The sequence below is a fragment of the Dromaius novaehollandiae genome, chromosome 6 (assembly GCF_036370855.1).
Source record: "Dromaius novaehollandiae isolate bDroNov1 chromosome 6, bDroNov1.hap1, whole genome shotgun sequence".
Classification (NCBI taxonomy): domain Eukaryota; kingdom Metazoa; phylum Chordata; class Aves; order Casuariiformes; family Dromaiidae; genus Dromaius; species Dromaius novaehollandiae.
In genome coordinates this window covers 37159138-37174184 of record NC_088103.1, presented here as the reverse complement: position 1 = coordinate 37174184, position 15047 = coordinate 37159138, and the positions used below count along the sequence as shown (strand labels likewise).

The window sequence follows — 15047 nt, the reverse complement described above, 5'->3', positions numbered from 1 at the left end:
AGACCGAAAACTCAGAGGGAAACGAGATTCCCGCATTGCCTGTTCCATGGCATGAAGAGGCAATGAAAGTGAAACACGCTGAGAAGCTTAGTAACGCGGGTTTAGATCCGCGCTTTCTGGCTGGTTCTGCGCAGCCTGCATTGCATAGTTTGCTTTTTCAGCCCCTCTCCCTCATTTTGTTAGCATTTCTCAGCTAAGACAGCTACAACGGTTTCTGCTTTATTTCCACCGAGGCAGGAGAAGTTACAGTGGTTACAGTGCGAACCAGATGAGTTTTGAGAGCTCTGCCGGATAGAAAAGTAATTCAGATTTTGAAGCTGTACTTTAAAAAAAAATAAATACGGAAAGCCTAGATCAGTAAGGAAGGAAACAGTAAAACCAGCATTTCTCTAAATGTCCCCTTTTTAAGTATCAGTTTTGCCTTTGCCATATATGCCAAGCTACTTGCCATGACTAATGTATATAATGGGAAACATTTTGTATTTTATCTCTCCTGAGAGACCTCGAGTTGAAAAAAAAAAATCGTATTTTACAGATAATAAAAACACAATGACGCAAAGTGAAAAATGGAAAAGCATGTGTTTAAACGTAATGGATTTATGTTTAAAAAATTCTTTGGCACTTTTTTTTCCCCCCAAAGTTTCCTCCTCACAGCTACAGGGAAAAAAAGGACTCTGAAAGCGCCCAGCATCAGCCTGCTCACTGCTGCCTGCTCCCAGCACCGGCACAAACTGATGACGACCCAGGCGCAGATGTTGGAAATTCCATCTTCCTTCCAGAGGAGTTCGAAATCTCAGGCTGGGATAGCAAAACCCCTTAGAAAAAATAAAAAAGGTTAACTTTGTTTTTTCCCCTATTATTTTAAGATGTCTTATTCAATTTGTAAAACAAATATATACCCCTGCATCACCATAGGAAGTTTAAAACTGCTCAGTTTCCACTGGGTATGTATTACCCTGGAAAAATCATTAGAACAGAAAGTGTGCAACTAACTATCAAACCATACAAGGATATATATATAATTATGGAGTTTATTTGTGGCATGTTTTAAGCGAGAATTTTTGCAGAAAGCATTCTTCATGCAACCTCATTATGTTTAGACAACCACCACCACTCAGCCTTGTCTCTGTTATTTCCAGCTACTTGCTCCAGCAGACTGAAATGAATCGTACACCTGGAGTCTTTGCTCTTTCATGCTTCTTATGCATTCCAGTCCATCTAACAGCAGGTGATAAAGTCTGTCAAACACTGAGCTGTCACCTAAAAACTGCATTTTGTAATGCCACTTCCAAATTATAAGCAAAGCTTTTCTCTTAAGAGCAGACTTTCCTAAAGAAAAAAGAAACAGCAGTGCAAAAAATGTATTAAAAACTTTCTTTTTGCAACATATTTAAGGTCTTTTCAGAGATTTCCGGTATCGATTTCACACTTGCTGGTAAACAGGCCCTTTCTTGTATTTCTAGTCTTTCTGCACAACCACAGCAGAAATCGATTATTAACATTAACCAACACCATTATCAGAATTGCACTTTTCCTTCGTCTCAGTTTTCAGCTTTTTTCATATGCAAGTGTATGTTTTTAAAAGTCATCCTCAGAAAGTTCAGGCTTCGTTTCCCAATTCTACGTTCTACATTCTCAATTCTACAACCTAATGGCTTTGACTTTCAAGGCGTTTACTTTCAGAAAACAAGTATTTTCCGATCAAACACCACTACAATATGCTTACGTATAAAGTTCTAATCACTCTATAAAGCTTATGTTTAGACCCCTATTATCAACTGCAGTGACTTTTTCCCTTGGAGGAAAAAAATATGTAGATAGCATACTTCAATATATATCTTACTGTATTAAAAGTAGTATCAGCAAGGAATTTCAAACTAGGGATTCGATTACATTTCAGTATTAAAATTCCATTATGAATGTAAAATGGAAAACCATTTTAAGGTCCTCTAAAGTACAGTATACGCTATCTGCGTTGCAAGAGTTCAGTGAATGTAGCTGCTACCAAAAACATTTCAGATCTGCAATTTTGCTAAATTTTAGTCCTTTAAGGAACATTCAATGCTTACGGTAAAAGTTTGCCTGCTGCCCACGTAATTAGTTGTTTTTTAAATTACACTGGTCTTCTCCTAACATCTGTAAAAAAATCTAACAAATGTATTGGGGGAAAGATGGAAGGGATCCAGAGAGCTTTATAAGTTTAAATGATATAATGAAAGTAGAAGCTTTGAAACGGGAATATCCAATTAAGCAAAACACTATATTCCGAATTACATTGCTCAAAATCAACATTCTACAACTGCCGCTTGTTTACTGCAGCTTGCAGAGCTAAAAGACAGCAATTGTTAAAAAGGCAGTCAAGAAAATCAAAATCCTTGGAAAAGTAGGTGTTGCTATCAGCGTTTCCTTTCCTAGTAATGAAACTACAACTTCATTTTGTACCGAGACGGAAGAATCGCTGCTTCCCTTGGCCTTTGGATTTTGCTAGTCATGATATACTGCTGGTACGCTGAAACCGAATTTCAGAACAGCAATTTAGGCTATTTCATAATACCTAATTTCCGAAAAATCACCAAATGCATTGAATATCCAATTCAAGCTATAAAATTTTGAGTTAACATCAGTAAAGCAAAGCATAATTTGCCCATATTTCCCAGTTAAATGCAGAAGGAAGATGTATTAATTATGAGGTAAATACAGAGGCAAATGCTAAGTCATTGCCGCACACTTACAAAATAGCGCGATCAAGTTGCAGTACCTTAGATGGAGACGTTCAGCATTTACCATTCTGCGTAACATCACCATGACAAAGGACAGCAGAACATGGCACCTTTCAAATCCTTTTCTTAAAGACCGACCCGCAAGGAGATTCATTTCACGTTTTCCTACCTAGAATTTGCTGTCAGGCATCACCAGCAAAAATACGATGCGTCTGTATATAAGGCGCGCCGTGCTAGAAATGTAACCATGAAGCAGTCTTGACAGCTTCACCTATCTGACTCATGGTACGTGTCTGTATAAAGTCTTGATAAAAATTAAACACGGGTCATCTTCGGAGATGATCACCTGTTTTAAAGTTCAGACTGATTTTGAATAAGCGTAAATTACCTTCCAGATGCATTATAATTCACACGTAGCTCTCCATTTACCCAGCCGAATTATGCAGCCACCATTAACGTTTCAATGCAAACGTCAAAGTTGATTTTCGATTAGGAATAAAAACATGAACAACAAGAATGGTTAACATTTTCACAGACTGAGTTATAAAGCCTGATTTAAGAGCAAACACACAAAAACTCCCAAACTTCAAGAAATTTGTGAACTGCCTTCCATAGCGACTTCAGAAGTCCAGTGTCATACGTGTTTACGAATGGTAACGCAACTCCCAACCTGAAATGTTTACATTCAAAATTCACTGTAAAGTTAAAATATACATGCACATATAGATAGATAGATAATATATATATACACATGCATATTTTGAAAATGCAAGGAAAGCGACAGAAAGCATTTCCTCTGTCAGTTACACTGTTACTTTTTGTTGACAAGCTAATAGAGGAGAGGGCCAAGCCAGTCTGCCCCAGAGAAGGGCTCCCCTAGGAAAGCAGCCCCAGGTGCAGCTCCTCGGCTGCGGCCGCTTCGCAGCGCTTTGTCACACGCGGGTTCTGCCTGACGGCCAAACACAAACTTAATACTGCTGGTGGCCTGGAACATAATGTGAAAAAGTTTCTCAACCTACACTGCTGCTCAGCGCCCAGCGTTGTTTTTACTGGTCAATTCAAGCAGCCGATCTTAAAGTAATAGAAGACAATTCCAGCAGCTCCCAAACTTGGTATTTATTAGTAGATTTTCTGCTTTATTACAAGCCGCTATCGCTTTTAACACGTTATGACGGGTCGAAAAATGAGATATAGCGCATGCAACTCTCTTGTATCGGCACAGAGCAAATTATGCGTTTCTCAGGCTTCACGTACTAAGCACAGAGCGTTCAGTTTGTCTTCAGGCTCATTTATCCAGAAAAACACCGCTTACGCCACGGCATCTGCGCAGCACACGTAGTTTGTTTCTCTTTCGGGATGGAAAATGAGACAGCAAAACATCATCAGCATCCATTTTACTGCTGCCGCCCTCGCGGCCGAGCCTGCCGGGCCCGCGCAGGTCGCTCTTTCTGCGCTAACTCCGCCGAGATGCGGCTGCTGCCGGCCGTGCGCGACCTCCCCTCGCTCGGGCCGGACCACGGCGCTTCCCGGCTCCCCAGCGAGGCTCCCGCCGGCCCGGCCGGCCCCACACGCCGCGGGGCGGCGGCGGCAGCGGCAGCAAAGGGCGAGGAGAGAGACCTCCCGCACCCCCGTTTCCCAGCGCAGCGGAGCCCCGCGGCGCCCCCCCGGCAGCCCCAGAGCCGGCGCGGCGGCCGGGCGCTCCGCGGGCTGCGGCGGGTCGCGGGACCCCCGGCGGGGCAGCGGCGGCCCCGGCCCGGCGCCCTCCCGCCCCCGGCGGCCCCGCGGGCGGCTCTTACTTGCGGAGGAGCTGGGGCAGGCCGGGCGGCGGCGGCGGCATCCCTCGGCCGGGGGCCGCGCTGCGGGCATCGCTCTGGGGCCGGGCGGCGCCGCGGGGGGCCGGCGCCTGGCTCATGGCAGCGGCAGCCACCATGCGGGGGCCCCGCGCACGGCGGCGGGCGAAGCGGGTGGCCGCGGAGCGGGGCGGCGGCCGGGGGAGGGCGCCCGGGGGGGGGGGGGGGCGAGGGCGGGGAGGCTCCGCCGCGGGGGGGCGAGGACCGGCCCGGGAGGCAACCGCGCTCCCCCCCCCCGCCCCCGCCCCCGCCGCCGGCGCCGGGCTGGCGACAGCGGGCAGGGAGCCCCCGCCTGCGGGACGCGCTGCGCTGGCGGCGGCGGCGAGGGGGGCGGCGGGGGGGGGGGGGCGCGGCCGGAGCCCCCTCCGGTCCCTTCCCCGCCGGCCCCACCCGGGCACCGCGCTCCGCCGCCGCCCGCCCTCGGCGGCACCTGCGCGGGGCCGCCCCGCCCGGCCCCGGCCCCGGCCCCGGCCCCGGCCCCCTCCCCGCCGCGACCCGCGCTGGGGCCGTACCTGGCGCCCGGGGGCCGCTGCCTGCTCGCTGCGCACCCGAGACGCGGCCGCGCTGGGGAAGGCAAAGGCAGCACTTTAAAGAGCGGTCCTGGCCTTTTCCATACGGCTCCACCTGTGGTTTACGAACATGAAAGCTTCCCCCATCCCATGGACAGGGAAGGAAAGGAAGGAAGAAGAAGGAAAAAAAAAGGAAAAAAGACAGAGAAGCAAGCATATCGTTTTAATTCCTAACCAGTAACACCTCTGCAGAAATGTTATTAGTCATTTATCAGACATAGGCTCCGTCAGCTGATACAAAACTGGAGAGGAGAGTATGCCCCAGCCAGCAATACAAAGCTTCTCAAGTAACAGAATTATCCCTAAACCAAATTCCCTGCAGGGCTTTTAATAAAGCATCAGTCAAACTCGGGCTCCCCGCTTCCTAGAGCAGGATCAGGGCCTATCGGCAACGCTTTACCCACTACTCTAATAGTGTGGCGTTAACTATTAGAATTGCAGCATGATGCTGTGGTATGCATATATTTTGGGGAGACATTTCAAGTGACTGATGGAGCAGAAATTGCTCTCCTTGCACCAAATAATAATACTTAAAATCATTCCTTGCAGGTCCTCTTACCTCCTTTGTAGCAGGCTTCGTATATAGAGGACTTGCGGAGTGAAAGACCATTTCAGTACTTGCTTTTGCATTGCCTCTGTGGCAAACACCCCTCTCCCTTCAACACACATGCAGCTCATGCTTGAGCATACACACAGAGGAAAGCAGAAATATCCTGGATTATTTGAAAAATTAATCCTAATTCAGAGGATAGCTTAGCTTTTGAGGAGGTCAGATTCTCCTCCCCTCTGCACCTGGCATAGTCATTTACAAGCGTATAACCTTGTAAATGGGTACAAAATACTACCACCAGTGAATGACTGGAAAATTTTGAGTCAGTTGCATTTAACACGTACTTTGCACTTACTTTGCAGATGCAAGGCACTAAACCAGGTGCAAGGCAGTGAGAACCAGGCCGTATTTCAATTTCTCAGTTGGTTAGTAGTAACATAACACCAGAGGAACCTTCTAAAGATGAATGGCAATCAGTACTTGCTTACACACATCGATTTACGCACACAATATTCTGAGAAATGCAAAAAGCAGGGCTTCACATCCTTTTCCCCAAGGAAGAAAATTGTGCAAAGTTTGTTTTCTCTTTCAGCTAGGGCCCCAAGGTGGCCAGCACGGTGGAACTAAAAGGCAGCTTGTACTCTACCGATCTCACCAGCAAAGGCGGGAGGATCTCCCAGACGGGTGAGGCAATGCAGGGAAACAAAGCGTAGAAAGCAGTGCTGGCTTTGAGGGTCGAAAGGCTCAAGTGCCCATTGGTCTTCCACAGAAAAAGTGGCTCTGCACAGATTTTCTTTTTGTTACAACAGCAGAGAAAGCCTTTTCAGAGAGACCAAGCAGCAGACGCTTTCTGCTGCCTGTAATTATTGGAGGGAGTGAAAGATGGTGATTCAGGGCTCAGACAGCAGCAAAAGCAACCACAACACTAACGCAGAGTCATGGATCAGAAGGTGGATAGTCACAAGAATGTGTTACTTCACACAGTTACATTAAATCACTTGTAAAAATGGATCAAGTGTGTGTTATTAGGCACTATTTCTGCAGTTTATACATACAGTGTAGAGCTTGGCATTCAGACTCAGTGCTGAGTCTCAAAGCTTTTTCAAGATTTGCTCCACTCGCTCTCTGTAAAGCGACAGTCCTCACTCCTACGCGTCTGCTTTTGGTCAAGCCTTTTCTCCTTTCCTGCCATACCATGGTGTTTCACGCGGGAGCCCTGGTGTGGCTGGAGCACTGCTGCCCTGTTCCCTCCCGCAGCTGCTCCCTGCCTTACCCACTAGCACAGGCTCCATGGCAGATGCAGAGACACGTAGCTGTTGTCTGACATGGAAATAACCAGTGGCTGTATCACTCCTTGCAAACAGGCACAGACTTACTAGGGTCCATGGACTCTTTCATTCAAGAAATCAACATAAACAGTTTTCTGTCCAAGCCTTGCAGTATTTCTGGAGCACTGCCATGAGAGAGGGGAAGAACATAGTAGCTGGGCCAAACAACATAGTTTTAGGGTCTGGATCTTGAACTAGAACTGCACAAGTGCAAATTGCTATGCAAGTGGTTCCTATTCTCCTAGTACACAACACAGTTATTTAGGTACGCAGAGAAATCATTACCACGCTTTTTTTTCCCCTTGGCTAGACTAGCAATCTGTGTTAATGTAACCCTTAGCAAGTGGCAGTTTTGGCAACGAACTTGGCAAAGCACTAACTTTTGAGTTACCGATGTCCAATTTATGAAAATTATGATCTATGAAGGCAAAAATTGTTGCCTTTGTCAAAGTATCTAAGTCATGAGTGTTAATAAAAGTCACATGCAAAAAACACTCCTAACTATTTGGGTTGAGATAAAGATGCTTACCGTGTATCCAAACATGATTAAAAATAAAACCCACCTTGTACAATGCCTTTTTTGGTTTCCCACGTGTAGAAATCTGTGTACTAAAACTGAAATCCTGATCTAACTGCTGTTCTAGTTTGCATTAGCATAAATCAGCAGCAGCCCTCTGGCATACATGAACCCACAGTCAGACTATTTATTTTTTAGGAGGGTAGATTAACAAGGGCACAGGCAGAACCCAGGAAAGAGAAAGGGGTCATAAAGTAGAAAAGTGATGGAGCCAGACACACAGGATATTGTGTCCTCAAATAGTTCAGTATCAAATAACAAAAATAGCCATACCTTCATTGCCTTAAGAGCTCAAGTAGCCATAGAGTTATACAGTAGCAAGGGAACACATCTAGGAATAAAATACCAAGTCAATATGCTTCTTATGCGTTCCAGTCCGAGCATGTATTAGTCCGAGCAAGACCTTTCTTTGGTTCGTGCCTGAACCTGGTCCTTTCTCTGTGACCTGAAATTTAATCCCCTGTGAATGTAATACCCTGAATGTAATCCTCTGTGAAATTAATATATAATCAACCCTCCATTTTCTGGAGAGATGGGGGGGTGGAAAACTGAAAGATGGAAAACCTGGATAATACTAGTATTTCTGGGCCTAAACTGGCCCTGGAAGAAACACAGTCCTGTCAGTAAGTGTTATGTCTTAGCAGAAAAGTCCTGCTTGATCAAGCTGGAACATGCACAACCAAAATAGGCATCTCTGCATGCATAACAGCTTGTTCCCAAACTGGGTAAGGTACCCAGAGACAGTGGAGAATAAACTATGTTTTTTACTATTATTGCAGTGTGCAGGAGTTTTATTTCATATTTCTAACGTGTTTTAAAGTGATCTAGTGTTATGATAGTATTACAAGCAGCAATAAAATCATCATCACATAAAATACAAAAATGATTTCATGAAGAATAAGATGTCAGGTCTTAAATAGGATTGAGGTAACAGAAGTATCCAGTTGCAGGAATGAAAGACTTCATCTAGGAAGCATGACAGCAACATTGTACTCCTTAACGCACTGTGGAGGCAGGAAACCACTCTTTTTCTTGACTTCAGTTAATGCAGAAAAATGTTTACAATTCCAGAACAAGAAAAGGGATGAAAAACACTTCAGACCTGGCAGCTTCAGATTATTAGCACGCTAGCTTTTCCCAGGTTATGCTGGACCCTGTTCCTGGAGTTTGCTATGTGCTCCTGGAGTCTGTTGTTCTTCCCAAGCACCACCTGGATGGAGAAGGTGAAGGCTGAAGCAGACATTTCCAGTGCTTGGGTACATGAAATCCGCCTTCTGGGTAAGTCACTATTCACTTTTATGAGCTGTTGTTATCAGCCTCTCCTTTCTCAGCTTCCTAAAGAAGATTTCAGCCAGCATTACTTCTCCATTGCTCCTTTTCAGCAAATTTCTTTTCACTGGATGTGAATGGAAACAGGTGGCCACAAGTGGCAGGGTTTTTTTGCAGTTACTCTTGCATTGCTTTTCCTGCACCTGCGCTGGTTCCACTGTAATGACTGCATTTCAGTGGAATGGCAATGTTAAGAAATATTCAGGGAACAAAGGATCGGTTAAAATTTTGCTCAGGGCTGCAGGTTGCTATATAAGCAAACAAAAAAATTTTTTGACATCTCAAAGCATCATAAAAAGTTCCCTAATGGTTTGAAAGGAAAATACAGGGGAGAGCTGGTGCTTTAAAATATTAGTCCACAGTGCTGATGTTTTAATAGGTTTAACAGAATCATCCAAAGAATTTGACTAAACACATTAGCTTGGAAGCAGGATAATCAGTTGTCCATGAACAATCAGAAAAAGGAACTTAACAATGACAAACCAAGAGAGAAAACATTGTTCCAGGTCTGTGAAAGGAAAAAGATAAAGCTCAAGGCTGGACTGACCGCTGCAGTATGATCAAGGGCCTTCAAGATTTAAGCAGATCAGGATGTAAAGGATAACCTTTGGAGATGAGCTAACGGACACTCAACCATGGATAGCTGAGACTTTTAATACACCAGGGGTGGTCAGTTGATGAAAGGCAAATACTGTAAAAGTTCGGTCCTGATGCAGAGCAATGTTCAATAAATTAATGTTGTCCTTTGCATTAACTGTGAAAAGCTGTGCACCCCCTCAGCACCTCAAGCTGGTGATAACGTAATCCTCAATCCACATATTGTGGTACATTTAGAAAAGATTGGAATGTGCAACTGATCATACCTAGGATGCTTACACATGCTCTTTGATCCCAAAATACTGGCTTATGTCATTAATGGCTTGTGTCATGCTCCTTTCTGACTTCAGAAATGACAAATGTTTACCATTTTAACTACATTAGCCAACTGCTTAAAGAAAAGTGAAAAGAAAGCATAGCAGGCATTGTAAAAAATAGATTTCAAATTATTCTGAGGAACAACTGTGCTTTTTAAAAATTCCTTGATGTTACTTTTGACTTCTGAGATAACCAAAACATGCATGTTAAGAGCCTAATTTATCTTTCCATGCTTTCACTGTTGCATATTTCATTTCATATCATGGCCTAGCTAGTCTGTTTCCAGTCATCCTCACTTCTGGTTCTCATCATTCACTACTCCATAAGCACAAGAGAATCTACAATATCGCTTATTCATTTGTGCCCCCCTCCCTTTTCAATGCATGTAATAAATAGCACATTTAGATTGAGAACTTATTCCTTTCATCCCCAAATTTGTGGACAATAGCTAATTGCTAGCACCCCTTTACTTTTAAATGAATATAGTCATAATTAATATGTTTATAACAGATTTTACTCTGCCAATTTTTAGTTTTTAAAACATAATAAACTAGGAATACTATGCAGTCCCTAAAAAGCTTAATTTTTAAACCTTTTAAATACCAGTTCTTCTTTTTGTGCATGGAAATTCCATTAGGATATGCATTAGCTGGAGGCAAAGACTGATCCTTAATGGTTTATTTCCTTATGGAAAAATACTACTTTTTGCAAAACTGCTGAGTACCATTCAATAGAGATGAATACTACTGACACTGAAGGATAAACAGCATAATTTAGGATACGAAGTAGGGTCTCCAAGTCTCACATGAAGACAACCAGTTTTTAAAAGTAATTCTAAGTAGTTCAGTACCAAAATACTGAATAACTTATGCAGCCATAATTGATGTTTGGCCACAGTGATTTTATTAACTTCTAGCGTTGGACCCATGGTAATTTTATCAACATATAGAGTTGGGCCCTTATTAACCAAACAAAATATTCATTTCATGTAAGAGTCCTAGACAAACTGTGCTGCAAGTCATTTTAGCATCCTAACCAAACTCCCCTTCACTTTGATGTGCAGCTAATTCTTGATAGTTTCTGCACTGATGCTAAACACCAGCAGGAAATAAGCTGAATCTTTACAACACCTGGGTTCTAAATCAGGAACGAAGAGCGACTAACTACCAAGAAAACCTTATATTTCCTCATGAAGTATGGTCCATGTGGCTTCTGTACTTGGCGTGCTATCTTCAGCAGAAACAAAATCAGATTTTTTTGTACCCACTGAGATGGTGCCTTCATCCTACAAGTCTTTGCATTACTTCCTATCTCCAGAGCAGAGCAGATCCAATCATCTCATCCCTCAAATCATTCCTTCATGATTATGAAAACTGAGAGGAGGCAAGGGCGTACAGCAGGCAGCAGAATCCATGTGGGCATCACATCACAGCAAAAAAAGCCAGCACAGAACATTTCAATGTTATAAGAAAATTCAGATTGTGTTGCCTCAGAAAAACTCTCTTCCTTGGGCTTCCCTGGTACAGCACCATTTTTGACACCACCACTTTAGCATGAGGTCTTTCCCTCCCCTTTCTTTTTCAATAGACTGTTACCACGGATTCCTCTCGTGGTGACCAGGGGAACCCTAGCTCAACAATGACTGCAAGACAGGCATATGCAGAAAAGCATCCGAAATAGAAACCTCTATTACAAAGCCTTATGGTGTCTTGCATATATATGGCTGGGTTATCCCATCCCTGCCCCAAGGATTTTAGAACAGAATTCATTTACACTCAACAAACCATCTGGTTTTACAGCTTGCTATAGCTCCACAGATCTATTTGTATACAGCCAGTGACTCCCTCTGGACATCTCAAAGGTGATACTGCCTCAGAGATCACAGACTGAGTCCTCAAGGATCACAGATAGTTGAATGAGTCCTAAAGAGCCCGTGGCTTCTCAGCACTGTGGGATGAATTGATTATTTTCCTGATGAAAATTTTCTTAGATCCACAGACCAGAAACATGTGGCTACTGCCAGAGTTATAGTATCTAGTTTCTGCTTTGGTGGACCTTAAGAAAAGATACACATCACTGAAAGTATACAGGGATGAAAGACATATCCATGTCAGGAAGGATATTCTTTACTTAAATGACTGATGCTCACTGTTCTGGTCTACAGTAAACAGATCTATTTCTGGGACTCCCCACGTGCAAAAGATATTCTGCAGGACTGAGTTTTTGACAGGCCACTTGTCTGAGGCTGAGGATCACTGCTGATGTGACCTGCCTAGGTGCTCTGACTCTGGGAAGGTGCAAAGCTTGTGCAACATGAACACCAGAGCCTCCTGATGGACCAAGGGAGAGTTTATTCCCCCTTGTCTGCTGACAAAATGCACAGCTGTGGTGTTACATGTCAGCACTTGCATTGTGGATCTCCAGAGACAAACCAGGAATGTTCTGCATGCCAGACGGTGGCACTGAGCCATTACATTGAGACAACCTTCTTGAAGGGACCACGGTCCCTGAGTGAAAAAGATGAGTGGGGCAACCACTGACATTCTGGCCCATCGTGGTGTAAAGAGAGGCAGCCTACAGCAAGGAGACCAGCTCTACAGTAAAGAGGAGACAACATCTTGCAAAAATGTGCTAAATCCATGCAGCACGTGCTGCGTAGATGCTACACTGACTTCAAACATTTTGCACGGCCTTTAGATAAGGTGGATGAGCCTATATGTTCCTGCAGGTCTAAGGTATTAACTCAACATTTGTGGTGAGCCTAAAGTTATTTGATGAGGTTTATCATCATCTGGAATGTTTCCAGCAGAAAACATGATCTTGCTGACCTGGAATCTAAATCAGCTCCTGCAACCTATATTTTCAGAGTAAGAGAGAAATTCGCATTGACATTTAATTCACAGAAGCAAAAGACTCTGGAGTTACCTGAAATGAGCTGCTCACCTGTTGAGGTCATCTTCTAAAATTAAGCTTTCGTCAGGATATGGATAGACCTACAGTTCTTAATTTTTTTCAGTGAATTACCACAGCTGCTAACCTTTGGCTTTCACTTTAGAAAAGCTAAAAGGGCACAACCCTTTGCTTGTAAAGTCATGTTCCTATTGGGAATCCGAAAAATCTCCTGTGGACTGCAGGAATAGGTTCTGTACATAAGTAACTTAGCAAAAAAATCACAAAGCAGTCTTGAGAGACAGACAATTATGGACAGCAAAATAACCATCACTAACTTGAAATGTCAGATTAGTTAAACATCTGATATCCGGGATGGGGAAATAATAAGAACAAAAAGCTTTTACTTGACCTCTAGAGGGCTTCTCCTTTGATATTTCTCAGTTTAATAGCAAATTTACCTCTCTCTTTATTTGCATCTTGTGAAAAAGGACATTGAAAAGGAACAGCAAGGACAACTATTGGCATAAAAAGAAACATTAATTGAAAAGCATAACCCATGGGCACAGATAACAGCAAATGCTTCACTGTCTTGGATGATATTCTCAAAGGAAAACTAATGACATACTCCACATGAGGCCACAGGAAGAGGGATGCGGAGCTTCTTGGAAAACTTCACTCACAGCTGTTATCGGTGGTTTCCTGCCAAACTAGAAGGGCTTATCTTTTGGAAATCTGTAAGGCTTAAGTCCTGTTCCTATACTCTTCAGTATTTTCACTAACAATCTAGGTAACAGAACAGATGACACTTCTGAAATCTGCATGCAAGGGAAGGAGCTATTGGCAAATTAGAGCAGGGAAACAGCTTTCAGAATGATCTGAATGGAACAGAGAGTCTGAAAAACAGAGATTTCAATTCATCAAGGACAGGTGCAAAGTCCTATAGTTATGAAGGAAAACATAATCTGGAAAACTACAGGATAGGGAAGGACTAGACAGAAAATGGTTGTTCCGAAAAGGAGCTGTGGAGTATTAAAGAGGATTGGAGATGAACATGAGTCAACAATATCATGCCATTGCAAAGAAGGCATTCATCAACCTGAGCTGTATAAATAGGAGTTCTGTCTGTCCATCATGTAATCCTCCCCCTCCCCCCTTTTTTGGTGCTGATGAGGCCTCAGTAAGAATATTACATCCAGTCTGGCAGTTGCATTTTAAGTAGAAAGTGGATTGAGTAATCCAGAAGAAAGAAAAGGACCAATCAAAAGCTTGCAAAAGGAGACCCACAAAAAAAAGGTGATGGAACTGATATTGTTCAGCCTAGAAAAGAGAAGATTGAAGGCAAATGAGTAATCTTTAAAGAAGAAAAGAATGAATTGTTTTCTATATGCAGGGTGAAGATGACAGAAAAGCACAGACTTGAATCACAGCAGCAGAAGTTCGGGTTAAACTTTCTAATGGTAAGGGAGAGGCTATACCAAATTTAAGACTCTAACACTAGGCCTTTTAAAACCAGTTTGCACAAAACATTTGTTGGGAATGATTTAAGCATGAGCCACCTTTGGGGCAAGAAGAGGGATCAGATCACCCTAGGTGTCCCATTTTGCATGATTACAGGAGTTAGCAGACTCCTGAGTGGCCATGAAATACTCAAAATCCCTTGAAATGGATGAAGTACAAAAGCTGACATAACCTGCGTGGTTTGCAGGCTCCAGCAATTCTTCACAGTCCTGACAAGAGCACTGGTTCTGGAGGTTTTAAGATGGACAACAGTTTGTGCTGATGCAATGGCATGACCACACACATAATGAGGTTCCTGAAGTTGGTGGATAGATACAGTCAAACAGGGAAGACAACACAAGCATTTTAATAGAGAGAGATAGAAACAGAGATCAGATGAATGTTTTTAAGTATTTGCATCTGAGCAGCTTTCTGAGAGAGAGAGAGAGAAAATAAAGGTTTTCTGGATCTTTTTGGCTTTCCAGGTTTGCCTGGTGAGAAGGTAACACAGGGAATGTCTCTAAGAAATTCATCCCTCTCCTAGACACAGGAGCCACTAGAGGCACAGGTCCTTATTGGACAGCAGAATTTTGCAAATAGAATATGTTTTAAATTGAGCTCTGGTCAAGAACCCCCAGACTGGGGCTTAAGGAAAACTTAGTTTAACTGAAACTTGGTTAAGCCCAAATTATTATTTTTATTGGCCAATAGGCAATATCTCCTTAACTAAGAGCCCTGAAGAAGGCATGTCTTACATACAAAAAGGAAAATAAATTGTCACAAAAGGATACCCTGTGCTCAAAGAAAAAATAATCTTGGC

At 43.5% G+C, this 15047-nt stretch overlaps 1 protein-coding gene across 1 annotated transcript in view; it reads right to left on the bottom strand.

The window, feature by feature from the left end:
- Positions 1-4722, bottom strand: part of RBM20 (RNA binding motif protein 20) — a 102621-nt gene extending 97899 nt beyond the window's left edge. Inside the window, exon 1 of the mRNA XM_064514212.1 lies at positions 4517-4722. Coding sequence (XP_064370282.1) covers positions 4517-4650 — 134 coding nt within the window. The 5' untranslated portion in view covers positions 4651-4722. The remainder of the gene's footprint in view (positions 1-4516) is intronic.
- Between the last annotated feature and the right edge of the window lie 10325 nt (positions 4723-15047).